Source organism: Quercus lobata, chromosome 9 (genome assembly GCF_001633185.2).
Source record: "Quercus lobata isolate SW786 chromosome 9, ValleyOak3.0 Primary Assembly, whole genome shotgun sequence".
In the NCBI taxonomy this organism is placed as follows: Eukaryota; Viridiplantae; Streptophyta; class Magnoliopsida; order Fagales; family Fagaceae; genus Quercus; species Quercus lobata.
In genome coordinates, this window is record NC_044912.1 from 19351723 (window position 1) to 19367281 (window position 15559).

At 34.8% G+C, this 15559-nt stretch overlaps 1 protein-coding gene across 1 annotated transcript; it reads right to left on the reverse strand.

The window, feature by feature from the left end:
- Positions 1 to 342: 342 nt before the first annotated feature.
- LOC115961344 (endoglucanase 8-like) lies at positions 343 to 5462 on the reverse strand. The gene is made up of 7 exons (XM_031080340.1): positions 5292 to 5462; positions 3875 to 4282; positions 3455 to 3547; positions 2696 to 2884; positions 2499 to 2610; positions 1359 to 1522; positions 343 to 666 (listed from the first exon to the last, which is right to left on the reverse strand). The coding sequence occupies exons 1-7, from the start codon at positions 5460 to 5462 to the stop codon at positions 343 to 345; spliced, it is 1461 nt and encodes a 486-aa protein (XP_030936200.1).
- Positions 5463 to 15559: the final 10097 nt, after the last annotated feature.

Consider the following 15559-nt stretch of genomic DNA (forward strand, 5'->3'; position numbering starts at 1 on the left):
CTTATAGTTTATCTTATATGAGAAACGTTATGTTCATAATATGCTCTCAACAAAGTTTAAGTGGCTGATTGTTACTAACTGTTATTGATAGGAAAAAAAGTAGTTTCAGTAGTAAGTTTAAATTAGAACTAATAAAAATGTATAACCTAAAATTTGTTAGAAAAGTGTGGTAAAAATGTTGTAGATGTAACACTTCTCATCTTTTATTCTCTTGCTAGTATATACTGTGAAAAATTTTATAATAAAGAAATCACAGAGATTGCAAGACTCACTTTTTTTTTACCCAAAATGTATTTTATAATTGACCCCCCTAAATATATGTCCTGAATCCGCCATTGATTTCTATACGCTAGCTTTGAAGTATGCCAAGACTCCCACAAAAGGAGAATTCATGTATGTAGTAGGCTCTGATTGTGGAACATTATATCGACTATTTTCAAAAGAATCATCCTTAGCGGGACCTCCAATGATAGCCCCTGTGAGCTGATTCATGTCAGGCTTCTGGCTTTTAAAGTATAGGTCACCACCATGGCAGCCCAAAAACTTTGGGTGTGCAACAATGGAAGGAATGGTAGATCCTCGGTGATGTATCTTTTGAGGAAACTTTTGGCCATAGCCCACCATGTATGACATGCCCAATGGGTTTTTTCCTAGTATATAATCCGTCTGCAACATACATGATTCACATTCAACTCTCAATTAGAAAGGAAAACTACTATATCAAGTAATGCAAAATCTTTCCCCCTCAAAAAAAAGAAAAAAGAAAAAGTAATGCAAAATCTTTAATTATCAATACATGTGAGAAATTAATGCACTATTAAATTGCAATTTATCCCGCTGTCATAAGTTTGTATCTTTAGCATTTTTTGTTATATATTTGATACCTTAAATTTTCAATTAAAATGAAATTATTAGGGTTTCATCTAAACTAACAGATTTTGAGTTTGTTACTCAATCATAATTTAATTCCACAAACCTTTTCAATTATTTGATTTTTAAAGATTTGGATTCAAATGAAATGTTAGGATACTTTGGACCGAATCCTAATAATTTTATATTAGAGGGTCAAATATTGGAATTTAAAGTTTATGAACAAAGTTATTATGGTAACAAATCACAAGAGTAGATATTGTAGTTTTCCATTGTTTTTTTTTTATGGAAAGAATTTTCCTCGAGTACGTAAAATGAGAGAGTATCATGTCGTCTTTCTACATCGCGCTACTTGAAGAATACTGAAGTAGTGCTCTTATATGAACAGCATTGCTCATGCACTAAATGAACCAAAATTTGTAGATGAATTTATTGAATCATGTCTAATTTGTATGAAATTCCTTGATAATAATGTGGTGCAGATATACCTGGCCTTTTGCGACTTCGATCAGCTTATCTGGTTGGGCTACAAAATCACCACAGCGAACTACTTTCTTCGCATCTATCATATAGCGAGCGTAAACAATAAGAAGGAAAGACAAAGCTGTTGCATGTTGTAGGTTACTTCCTCCGGCCTTGAATATAAGCCCACCTAATCAACAGATTCAAATTATGATGAATTAATCTCAAATTAACTGGCTAAATTGGATCTCAATAAACATATTTAACATTTGAAACTATATATATATATATATATATATATATGAAAAATGATATTTTCCATTTGAAATTGATTTATTTCATATTTCAAATTAGATATTACAAAATCCTAAATTGGTCTAGTGGACTTGTTTATTAAAGATTTTTATTTATGAGGTTCTGAATCTGATATCTCTAGCCAACACCTTAGGATGTTTTTTTATATGAATTCTTTGAATACTTACTTGGTGTGTGTGAGATGAGGAATAATAAAGTTTTCAAAGGGATCTAGATTCTAGAGTCTAGACACTCTTGCTAGCCAAAATAGATAAAAAGAGGTTTAAAACTTGTACGGTGTATCTAAGAGTTAGGCCCATTTGGATATACACCACTGTAAGTTTTTTTAAAAAACTTTATCCCCTCTTCCCGTGTGTGTGTGTTTGTGTTAAAAATACTTAGTATTCTCAAAAGAAAAAACTGTGGGTTAATCCCACATTGGAAAATGAGCATGAATTAAAGAGATTTAAAGTTTATACTATGTATTCAAGAGTTAGGCCCTTTTGGATACATATCACGGTAAGTTTCTTTAAAAAACCTTCATCCATCTCCCCGTGTATGTGTTAAAAATATTTAATATTAAAAAAAAAAAAAAGATATTACAAATCTAAGCACATTATAAAATGAGAAGAATCATCATTCATTGGAGTCTCAATAAAAGGTTATTTTGGACGGTACAACTCATATAAATATTGTCTTCCTTCCAAAAAGCCAATGCCCTAACATTTTTTTATTTCAATTTCAAAAAATTTAAGTAAGTGGGTATGAGCTAATTGAGTTTAATTTCTTCAATAATTATCTCATATAAAATGTGTATACATTTTCTTGTTATGAATTCAACCTTTCTATATGAATTGATTAGAGAAAGCTACCTGGAGAGTAACTGACTGATTTGACCGTAGGTGAGTCGGGTAATATGGAGCATACAAATTGATCGGCATTGAGAATAAAAGGATTACCATTCTTAGGGTCTTTCATCACCCTCTGCCAACACAGGAAGAAGAAGAAAACTTGAGATTGATATTTCTCATTATAAGAAGAAAATTAATGGTGAGAAATTTGATCTAACCTGGGAAATAAGTACGTTAATACCAGCAGTTTTTGAATCCCATCCAAATTCATTAATTCCAGCTCCTTCAAATGGATTACCATCTATATCTCTGGTTTCCAGATGCTTTAGGTTTCTTTGAAGATAATTCCAGTAATAAGCATCGTTTGTTGCCTTGTGTAACCATGCTGCTCCCCACAACAATTCATCCTACAAGATATAAGTTAAATTACAAAACTTTTAGCCATTGAATTTCAAATTCAATTTACATGAAAGTTGGAACTTAACAGCAAAATTTTTGGGTTAAATTCAAATTACGCCCTTTAGATTTGGGTCAATTGTCATTTTCGTACATTAACTTCATATTTTATTATTTTAGTCCCTCAACTTTAACATTTCTGGTAATTAATCTATATGGTGTCGTCTATAAAACCATTGTTATATGTGAAAAAGTGACATTATTATAGACAAAATGGATGAAAAGATCAACTTCCACAAAATGTTAGAATTTAGTGACTAAAATGATTAAATAAAAATTACATTAAATTGACAAAAATGAAAATTTACCCATATTTAGAGGATGTGATTTGAATTTTAGATTAATCTTTAAGGGTCAATCTAAAAATTTAACTGATTCAAGTCCCCTATAACACCCAATTAATGTTGTTCAATCGATGAGATTTAAAAATAGAAGAATTATTTCAGAATTTAGACAATTTATACTATTTGATCAAGAACTTAATTGTAATATTAGTTTTTTGGAGTCACAATATTGCATACCACGTAGCCACTGAAATCACAGTAAAATGGGCATGCACCATGTGGAATACTAGAATTGTAAGATCCTTGAAACTGATCAGCAAAGTCAAAGACCTGATACAAAAGAAAGGAATAATCGTCATTATTATAAATTAATTATATAAGCAATCATAATGTTACATACACAGTATTTTTCACAATTAAATTGACAAATCTTGATTGATTTTCAAGTTTCATGGCTTCATTGTTTACTATTCATAAATTTCTTTTGGGGATAATACGATAGTTGGGGAATGAGTTTTTTGAATCTTGGACGTAGAGTAAAAGATTCTTGACATTTACTATTCATAACTAAGAAAACAATTGTGAAAAAACTTGAGGATATCTAAATTTATTTATTGATAACCAATAAGGAAAAGGTATAATCAATAATTCAATTACCTGTTTAGCTCTATCAAGAAGTAGTTTAGAATATTTAGCATCAGAACCCTGAAATGCTATGGAAGAGGCTGCAAGTGCAGCTGCAATCTCGGCTGAAACCTCAGAACCAGGACTTGTTTTATTAACCACATAAGTGGTTCTAGGAGTATCCATGTCTTCAGGTCTCTCCCAACAATTGTGATCAGCATTCGGGTCACCAACTACACCAACCACAACATCAGGAACACTAGTAGCTTTAAGTAAATAGTCAGTGCCCCAACGAATAGCCTCCAGTGCATTTTGTTGCTCTGAGCCCATTAATTGGCCAAATTCTATAACACTCCATGCCAATGTTGCTACTGTGAATGCCATGGGAAAGCTGAATTTTACATTGTCACCAGCATCGTAGTAACCACCAACTAAATCCATCTGAGGAGGGAAAGTTTATTGTTAGTTTCACTTCTTAATCAATTTAACCATTTAAGAAGTAATGGTGGAAACAAAGAAGGTATGTATGTCTTTTTACATGTATGTTAGCCTTATAGGCATAACTTTTATGAAGATGTGTTCTTTCTGGTGGAATGTAAAGACTTTGATTCCATATACATCATTAAGAATCTATCATATTTCCTTCAATTCTCCACTTGTCTTATCAGCAATGGCATATTTGATATATCATTCCTCATGAGTACTAAAGTTCAACCTCCAATCCATTCTTCCAGTGTGTGTATATATATATATATATATATATATATATATATATATTTCTAACCGATCTGAATATTGTTTATAATTTTAAATATAAAATTTGATAATTACAATAGTTATTAATAGTCATTTATTAGGATTGAGTTCTTATTAATAGGCCCTTCATGATTATTAGTAGACATTAATTTGAATTGACTTTACATGTTCCATGACTTGTCGAAATGGATGTATTTAAGTGATGAAAATTTTAAGATGGTGTCAATGGTGGGTTAATGTGAAAGATATTGTCCACCATTCACTACTTCACACCTTAATAAGTTGTAAAAGGAGTTATGTCCATGACAAAGTTGTTTAGAAAAATAAAATATTACAAGATTCTATAAGAGAGTTTAAATATGTGCATATATAAGAATCTCTATCTATCTATCTATATATATATATATATATATATATTTCTTTTCTTTTTTGAGAAACGAGAATCTGATTAACTTAGTTACAACTACGAATGAATATTAATTCCATTTACAAAAAAAAAAAAAAATAATAATAATAATAATAATAATTATAAATGAATATGTGTTACTACTTACTTCCTCTTCTATAATAGTTTCTTTATTTAATTCATTGTGAGATCCATAATTTAGATGAGACGAGACAAATTGCAGAATTAAAGCTAAACAAATCTATATATGTGTCACTTGTCCACTTAGACTAGGAGAGAGAGACTTACACCAATGTCAGAGCCATCTTGAAGACCAGAATCCTTCCTCCAAGTAATACGCTGGGTAGAGGGTAGCTTTCCTGACCTCTGGCCTTCAAAGAACAAAATGGACTTGGACAAAGCATCAGCATAATCAAATGAAGCAGCCATTGGTCCTATTGGCGTCGTCGTCATCATCATCACAGTTCCTGCCAATGCCAATATTACTTTTGGAATAATATAGCATTCCCCACCCATCTTCTCGATCTTTCACAACCCACTTCCTAGGCTGTAAATTTTGTAAATTGTAATGTGCAACTCCTATGTATATGTTACACACTGCATATACTCAAAAGAAAAGGAGTACATGTACAAGTTATTCTATTACTTAGATATGAAGAGCATGGTTGTTTCTTTCTTATATAGTATTATTGGTATGTACAAAGTGGTGTAAAATTCTTGTTTCAGTGTGTTTTGGCTGCTTCTCTTAAATTGGAATTTCCTAGAAATCACTGTAATTTGGTTGTAAATCTCATTCCTTTAGAGACTCAAGATAATTTTCTTTGTTGTTTGTTTCCATATACACATGGAAGTCATGGAAGTACAGCCTAGCTTGCTAGAAGTTGATAACCCAAACAAAAAATGAATGTCATTACTTAAAAGTCTTACTCATGATTGGTTGAGGGTACTTATACACAGGTATTTTTATACAAGCCACAATTACCAAAAGAAAATGTCTATACAAGCCACGTTTACATATTTGGGAGTTTGACTTCAGAAAGTCTATATACAAAATATATATATATATATACATATTTGGGAGTTTGACTTCAGAAAGTCTATATACAAAATATATATATATATATATATATATATTCACAATTGTCTAGGTGGCAAATTGTTAATGGGAGGTAAAAAAGTAATGTCAATGATGGGTCTAGATAAGAATCAATAAAAACTTCAATCTACTTATCTTCTTCTAAAAAAAATTATAATAATAAAAAAAGGGCTTGCCAACTCAACTATTATGAAAAGATTTGTTGAAAAATGTTGTGTTATAATTGCTCTTGAAAAGTATACAAATGTGACAAGCAAACTCAACTTGCAAACTTTAAGCATGAAAATTGAAAAAAGTTTAAATTTTGTAAAGATATTCATTGTAAAAACTTTTATTTACATGAAATCTTATCACATCCAATTTTCTTAAATAGTAAAAATAAGTATGTTCACTTTTAAATTCAAAAACAATAAGAGAGGATGAGAAATGATAAGTCCACAACATTTTTACAACAATTCCAACTTATCTTTGGCCTTATCTTTGGCTCTTTGCTATTATTTCTCAAAATCCAACTTAGAGCATTGGTCGCATGCAAATTTCTTAAAATGGGAAAAGGGTGAATATAGGTAATCAAACACCCAAAAACCTTCCACATCAACTTACCCTATCAGCTCATCCATATCTTCTTCTTTTTTTTTTTTTGAAAACGGAACATTCATTTATTTATAACAAAAAGAGAGTCTTGATACAAAGCATTCATAGCTGGTGGAGGTAAATCCTCCATCCAAAACATATCATCAGAAATGTTCCTAGCATGTTGTGCAAGAACATGTGCTACCCTATTCCTTCCCCCCCCCCCCCCCCCTTTCTCCCTGTGTAGCAAATGCTAACCCAATGCAGACCAAGAAGCAGATGATGAACATCGTCCACCACATTCCCCATATCTCAAGGGCAGCGCTACACTACTCTCAGGGGGTTCATTTGACTTCAAAAAAAAAAAAAAAATTATATATATAAAATATTTTTTTTATAGTTTAATACTATAATTTTTTCTTAAAAATATTTTTGCACACCTTGACTTAAATTTTATGTACTTTTATTATAAGTATTTCCAACTCTAAGAATAAAGAGTAAGTGTTTGTGAATTGTAAGTGTCACTATTTTTTTAAAATTTATAGGCAAAAAGCACATTTTAGTCCCTACATTTTCAGGTGATTCCCATTTTAGTCCCTACATTTTCAAGCAATTCCCATTTTAGTCCTTACATTTTATTTTTACCGCTTTTAGTCCCTATCCTGAAAAACGCTTCCCGTTTTGGTCTCTGCCGTTACTCATTTAACAGAAATATCCTACGTGGCAAACGGTCCAACAGTAAATGTTGACGTGTCTATTAAAATAATATTAAAAAATATTTGCATTTTTAAAAATGCCACATCAGCAATTTAATTTTTTTAAAAAGCCACATCAGATAAAAATAATATAAAAATTTCTAACCTAATTATTTTTTTAAAAAGAAAAGAAATTAGTTAAATTAATTTTTTTTTCCTTTTTTTTGGAAGAACATGAAGAACTCAAACTATGTGTTCTTCATTTTTCTTCCCCAACTAAGCTTGCCTAGAAAATTAAAAATTAAAAATTTACTTTTCTTTTCTTGCATTTTCTTAGCAACCAAAACCATAAAATCACTCAGATTTACAAAATAAAAAGATATGCCCATAAAAATTTACAAAACACAAACATTCAACAAGATTTTCTTATGCTTTGAAACCAAACACAAAACTCAAACCCAGATTTTCAGCCTCCATGCACAACCAAACCCAGCGAAGCCTGAATAAGATCTTTAGAGAAAGCATACACCTAATTCCACTTTGGATTCGAAATCTTCTCCAAATGAGTAGTCGATTTGGATTCAAACAACATACACCACAAACCCACAAACCCATAAATCAACATACACCACAAACCCAAAAAATCAACATCGGAATACAACATACACCACAAATCCAAAAATCAACATACACCACAAACCCAGATCAACAAAAGTCACAACCCACAAACCCACCGTTGGAATACATATTTCCACCATGATCTACACCACTGAGCTGAGAGATAGAGAGATGAAAGAGAGAGACTTACCGATCTGGGATAGAGAGACAACAATCTGTGAGTTAGAGAGAGTTTGAACTATTTGGGTCTGAGTTTGAGAGAATCGTGAGAGAGAGCGTAGGTCGTTCAAAGAAAGAAAAGAAGAGAACCACCGCCAGTTGTGGTGGTGGCGGTAGTGGCGATGAGTAGAGGAGGCCGGCCATGGAGTTTGAAAGAGTTGTGAGAGTTTTGGAAGAGAGAGGAAGGTTTGAGATTTAGAAGTGAGGGGAACCGGTTTGATAAGGTAGTGTTGGGGTTTGAAGGTTTTCTTTTGAGTGTGTGAAAATTTTTTGGATTTGTGAATGAGAATTTTTTGGGTTTGGATGCCAAGAAAATACATGAAAAAAGAAAAAAAAGAAAAGGAAGACAAAGAAAAGGGAAGAAAATAAGGATAAATTTGCTAAGAATATGAGTCAATCTTTTGGGGAAGAACACAAAGAACATGATGATGTTCTTCCAAAAATGAAGAACACATAGTTTTGAGTTCTTCATATTCTTCCAAAAAAAAGGAAAAAAAATTAATTAAATTTAACTAATTTCTTTTCTTTTTTTTAAAAATAATTAGGTTAGAAATTTTTATATTATTTTTATCTGATGTGGTTTTTTTTTTTTTAAATTAAATTGCTGACGTTGCATTTTTAAAAATGCAAATATTTTTTTTAATATTATTTTAATAGACACGACAGCATTTATTGTTGGACCGTTTGCCATGTAAGATATTTCTGTTAAATGAGTAACGGCAGGGACCAAAACGGGAAGCGTTTTTCAGGATGGAGACTAAAAACAGTAAAAATAAAATGTAGGGATTAAAATGGGAATCGCCTGAAAATGTAGGGACTAAAATGTGTTTTTCGCCAAATTTATATTATGTATGTGAGTGTGTCTAATATTGATTGTGTGCATTACTTTTTGTTATAAATGTTATTTGTGTGAATTATGATGTGTGTGGATGTTTGTGTGTACAATATAAATATAACATAAATTTATATAATTTAATAATTAGGAAATAAAGATGGTTTGTTACATGTGTGTGTATTGTTATCATGTTATAATAACTTTTTGTTATAAATTTAGTAAAATTCAGGAAAAAAAAATCATAAAGTTAGTGATTATCCAAGAATTTGATTGGTTAACTAGACATTAGTGTATAATTTTATGTATAAATGAATGTGGTTTTGTGCGTCAATAGTTAATACAAAACCAATGAATTTAGTTTAAAATATTTTATATAAAAACAATAACAAATAGATAATAAAAACTGTATAAAAAAAATGTTAGATAAACTTAACAAAATAAAATGATTGTAGGCTCATACCTACCCATATTGGTAATAGATAGTCATAATTCAAAATTTGAATACAAGTAGAAGGAAATTGTAAAACTTCATGTATTATTATTATTATTTTTTTTTTTTGGTTGGTAACTCGATATATTCAAGTTCTTTTTTTATTAAATTTTTTAATGACCCCATAAACAAAATTCCTGGAGCTGCCACTGCCATATATATTTATCTAAACTACACTTGTTACCTATATTTGAAGAATTTGATTTGGTTTTCCATTTAAATGAAATATGTTTTAGAATAAGGAATTTGATATAGATTTCTTCTCAAAAAAAAAAAAGGGAATTTGATGTAGGTGAAAAGGAAAAGCGGTTACCTAAAATAGGAAAAGTGTAACAAATAGGGAAAACAAATATAGGTAAACAGTTTAGTAGGTAAAAAATATAGGTAAAAATAAAATAATATGCTAAATCAAATAGAGAGTTTAAGACTCTAGTTATTAAATTCAGACCAAAACTTGATTCGGTTTCAATATAGACTTTGAATCACATTGTTCAATAGGTCATTGATCGAACTGCAAGTTTAGTAAAAATTTAATAAAATTTCAGAATAATTTTTTATGATACATAAGTTAAAAAAATTAGAAAAAAAAAGCATATCATTTACTCCAAATAAAGTTAATTATTAAGCACTCTTTGTATTAAGTAAACATAAAGAGACAAAAAATTCCCATAAATATACAATTTAAAAATTTGAATTTTTACTTACAAGGAAATATATAATCAAAAGATACAATTAAAAAAGAAAAGAAAAAGAAAGACATATGTAGGGACTCAATTCGTGACGACCCCAAGATGATATTGGGCTCGTACGTAAAGAGGGCTCAAACAATATCATTTGTAGAGCGTGAGTTTGAAAGGCTAGGCCTTGGTCACCGGACGGTGGTTAATCGTGGTGTTCATACGAAAGTAGGCCATGTTCGCTTTGAGGAGTCTTTCTCCTTGAGACGGCCTGGGAGGCTCTGGTTCTTGACCTTTTTCCCCCCTCCTTTTGGCGCATCAACCTTCACATTATATAGCCCTTCTTGGTTGATCCTAGCCCTCCACTTGTTGATCAGGCAGGTGCCTACTTAAGTACCCGTCCCATCGGCTGCCTCCCCTTACTTTTCGTTAGTTACGATAACCGAAGCCACCTTGTTCAGGCGTCTTTTCTCATTAATATGATTAGGACGTTTGCGGGCGCATTTAATGCGGAGGGGACATATTTACCTTGAACCAGCTCCACACCGTACCCCCACGTGGGTCCCATTCTACTCGCCTCTTCTTTAGGGGGTTTTTTGGGGCAGCCTTCAATGAGATGTTGCTCTTCCTTTTGAAGTCTTGGAATGCCGAGGACAAGGTCATCATCGGCTGTACCCCCAGGCTGTTCGGCCTTTCCTTATTCGTCATCGACAAATACCCTCCTCGGCACGGGCCCTGGGCCCTAGTAGAGCGTGGGCCGGATCATAAGTTCTCTGGCCCCACAATAGCCCCTCAAAATCCTGCTATCCGGCTTCTCAGACGGATAGGAGGGTTTTGATGATATCAAATATCTGTCAATGCCTGTCAATCCTTATCACCTATCGGTTCCTGAGACTTTTCGTCTGCCCGAGGCACGTTCCTGGAGACTTTAGAAGGTGAAACGTGGCCTCATTAAATGCGGGCGGCTCTGTGTTTCCCACGTTCTACGGCGTGATGGAGATCTAACGGTGGGGATTTCCTTGTCTTTATGGGCGGGAAAATTCGTGCAGTTACTCTCAATGGGAGGCATAAATGATTTTTGGAACGGATTTGTCTCTTCGGTTTTGCACTTAAGAGTTCTAGCGCATATACCCTGGGTTCATATGAACTTTCGTCCAAACTCAAGTCTATCTCCAGCACAAAAAGCCTGTCCGAGGCACCTTTCCTCTTTTCTGTAAGTTCCCTGCCTCCATTAACTCATACTTTTTTCTTTTCTAGGTTTATTTTTCTCTGGTTCCCTTCCTTCTCCCGTCACTGGTTGAGTTTGTTTAGTAACTCGTAGAGATGGTTAAATTGAGACTGAGGAAATTGGTTGATACTGAGGAGGCGATGAAAAAGTTCATCACCGACTACAAGATTCCTCCCAACGTGAGTCTGAGGCATGGAAGAGTGGTACTTTTTGAGGAGAACGGGTGAGGTGGTAATTCCTGTCCACCCTTTCGTAGAGGGGGGTATGAGAATCCCCATGGGGCCGGTAACGAAGGGTTACCTTAGGCACTTCCGATTAGCCCCCACCCAATGCACCGGCAACATGTTTAGGATTCTGGGTTGTGTGGATGCCTTAAACGAAAAGATGGGGCTAAGATGGGGCTAAGATTGAATTGGTGCTATAATCTCCAAAATTTGAAGGGGAAATCCTATTATATGAAGACGAGAGACGAGAGGGTTCGACTAATTCAATGCCTCCCTGATTCCAACAAGGGGTTAAACAAGAATTTCCTTATCGTTTCCGGTGAATGGCACGATGGCGATCTGTGTCCCACGGTAGAGAGAGAACCAGGTGGGGTATAGAGAATGGAAGGGTGCCGATCCTTTGTGCCATTTTAATTTGATGTGGTTCGGTTACTAACCATGCGCATGTGTTTTTCTTGCAGATCCACACGCTTTTCACCGACAATTTCACCTAGTTAATCGGGTGGACTTGGAGACTATTCTTCAAGTGGTAGTTTTCGTAAATGACGAGGATGGTCAAGTTCAAGCCGCTCACAAAATCCTAGGGTACGCTCCTATTCAGAAGTCATTTACCGACCCCAGGCACGTGATCAGCGCCAGCCGTTCTCGGCTTCCAAAAATTACTGTGGTCGAATCAGGATTTTTAATCTCCGAAAGATCATCTATCCCAGAGGGCATTCCACTGGTGGACCTCTCCCCATCTCACCAAGTAGCGGAGGACGAAGGCAAGTTAAATCAATCCGAGAAGGGATTTGGGGTATTTGACCTACCCGACCAATCTGAGGATCTTTCTGGTGATATAGGTGAGCCGGCCTTGTCCGAGGCGGAATTGTCATTAGTAGGCGCATCTTCCCAAACCGAGATGAGACTTAAGAGAAAGCCCCTGACTAGCTTATTCGACCTCCTTGAGGGTCAACTGGGGAAGGGTGCGCAGGGAACACCGCAGTCCAGCGCTCCGCCTCCACCACCTCAACCCCAGACCATCCAAACTAGGTCATCCTCCACAAAGTCGCAGCCACAATCTCCCCGCCCCAAACTTCCTGCTCCTCCCTAACCAGCTCTGCCTCCTCGGCCGGAGCCCACTAACTTAAAGAGAAAGAGGAATCCCAAGGGTAAGGAAGCCATGGACGGGGGAAAATCACAATCTTCTAAGGAGAGGGATGAAGTCCCGCGTGTGAAACAATTAAAGATTGGGCACCAAAGCAAGGGTAAAGAGACCGAAGCCCCATCCGCCCAAAGCAAGGGGAAGGGGATCGAAGGCCAATCCTTGCCAAGCGCCTGGCTTCCCGCCCCAATGCCTCACGGTGGGCGCCAATTGTAGGGACTCAATTCATGACGACCCCAAGATGATATTGGGCTCGTATGTAAAGAGGGCCCAAATAATATCATTTGTAGAGCGTGGGTTTGAAAGGCTAGGCCTTGGTCATCGGACAGTGGTTAATCGTGGTGTTCATACGAAAGTAGGCCATATTCACCGGACGATGGTTAATCGTGGTGTTCATACGAAAGTAGGCCATGTTCGCTTCGAGGAGTTTTTCTCCTTGAGGCGGTCTAGGAGGCTCTGGTTCTTGACCTTTTTTCCCCTGTCCTTTTGGTGCATCAACTTTCACATTATATAGCCCTTCTTGGTTGATCCTAGCCCTCCACTTGTTGATCAAGCAGGTGCCTACTTAAGTACCCGTCCCATCGGTTGCCTCCCCTTGCTTTTCATTAGTTGCGATAACCGAAGCCACCCTGTTCAGGCGTCTTTTCTCATTAATATGGTTAGGACGTTTGCGGGCGCATTTAATGCGGAGGAGACGTATTTACCTTGAACCAGCTTCATACCATACCCCCACGTGGGTCCCATTCTACTTGCCTCTTCTTCAGGGGGTTTTTTGGGGGCAGCCTTCAACGAGATGTTGCTCTTCCCTTTGAAGTCTTGGAATGCCGAGGACAGGGTCATCCTCGGCTGTGCCCCCCGGCTGTTCGGCCTTTCCTTATTCGTCCTCGGCAAATACCCTCCTCGGCACGGGCCCTGGGCCCTGGTAGAGCGTGGGCCGGATCATAAGTTCTCTGGCCCCACAACATATATTAAGAATGTCAACACAAATGGAAGTAAAATTTTTCTTATTTCAAATAACCATAAAAGTCAAAAAAATTAAATGAAAAATATTTTAAAACCATATTGAAATTATAAAATTTCCTTGATATAGCGTTTTTCTTATTCCAAAAGAGAAAATAACAAACTATTTAAAAAAAATATTTTGAAATTAGGTAGATAAGTGATTTGGAGCACATGAAAAAATTTTGACAGTTTTAGACTTTGTTTGGGAGGAGGGAATGGAATGGAATGGAATGTAAATGAATGAAAAAAATCATTTTAAAATATTATCCCCTTCCCTTGTTTGGGAGTTTTAATAAAGGGAATGGAAAGCTCATTCCCTTGTTTTGGAGTTTAAGTAGGAGGGAATGGAATGGGTAGGAGGGAATACTCATTTCTCTCTATTCCCTTAAAACCTCAAATTTTCATTCCCCCCGAAATTGGGAGGAATAGGAGGGAATGAAATTAGATTTAATGACTTTTTTACTAAAACTCTCAAAATACCCCTGTATATTTAACTCTTTATTTTAAAATAGGGGTCTAATAGTAATATTGTCATAAAATGATTCCATTCCATTTCCTTCATGTTACTCCTAAACAAGATTACTTACATTCCATTCATTTCCATTCCTTTATTGTAAAACATCCAATCAAGGTTACTTAATTCCATTTCATTCCATTCATTTCCCTTACTTAAATATATTCCATTCCTTTCCATTCCCTTATGATCATTCAATTCCATTCCATTTCCTTCCCTTATGAACTCCCAAACAAAGCCTTAAAGAATTTATCTGGGTTGAACTGGTCATCTCTTTTTCTTTTCCTTCTTTATTATAATTCACTCTTTTTCTTTTTCTTCTTTATTATAATTCAATAGTTAGAAAAATGAACAATGACAAATTTGAACCATGGGTGTTTGGGTTAAAAACACCCTAGGAAGTGTCAACCAAGCTACAAGCCTACAAGGCTCTTGGCAATTGGGTCATATCATTATGGGGTGTATCATAAAAAAATTGTGACTTCATCCTATCCCCCCCCAAAAAAAAGGATTTCTCAATCTTTAAAATTTAGTTTTGCTATATATATATATATATATATATATATCATAACTTTGATTTAATGGTGTTCGCTTTATGATGATTACCCTTTATTATTCTCAAGTGTCTTATTCAATGGCAAAGGACTTCAGCAGTTACACTAACTAGAACCCACTGTTATTTATATTCATAATTTTGTATCCCACATATTTAGTTTCCAAATAATGGAGATAGATACATAGATCAACAATCTTATTAGTTAGTATTATTTTATTATACAAATTCCAATCACTATTTAATCATAACTTGAAAGTGAATATTTGATTATGTAAAGTTAAAAATTGATCCCAAAATCCTTTTTTCTTTATTTTGCAAACTTTTAGACCTTATTATGTGGTGTAGGCATGCAGCGCCCTTCTTTTCGTGAAATTATTCAGTGTATTATGAACTACACTAGTACTCCCTCATTTGACATAAAAGAGAATCTCACTTGTAAGTTACAGATAGGGTTGTTCACATGTCGGTTTGGGTTGGGTTTGTGCCCTACCTGCAACTGACCCCATCAAATTGGGTAAGGAATTTTCAGATTTGCAACTGACCCATAAAGGTATCTGGTTGGTCGATTTGAGTTTTTGTCGGGTGGTGGTCAGTTTCGAGTGAAGCTAAAAACCACCAAAAAGCAGCGAGATATTGTTTGATCCAATGAGATCTCACCATATCCATCCTAGATCCGATAAGATCC

Coding starts and splice junctions, on each gene's coding strand:
- LOC115961344 (XM_031080340.1), bottom strand. CDS start 5,462: ATGATGATGACGACGACGCCAATAGGACCAATGGCTGCTTCATTTGAT. Junction 2,885..3,454: donor GTGATTTCAGTGGCTACGTG/GTATGCAATATT, acceptor TATATCTTGTAG/GATGAATTGTTGTGGGGAGC. Junction 1,523..2,498: donor ATCAGTCAGTTACTCTCCAG/GTAGCTTTCTCT, acceptor TCTGTTGATTAG/GTGGGCTTATATTCAAGGCC.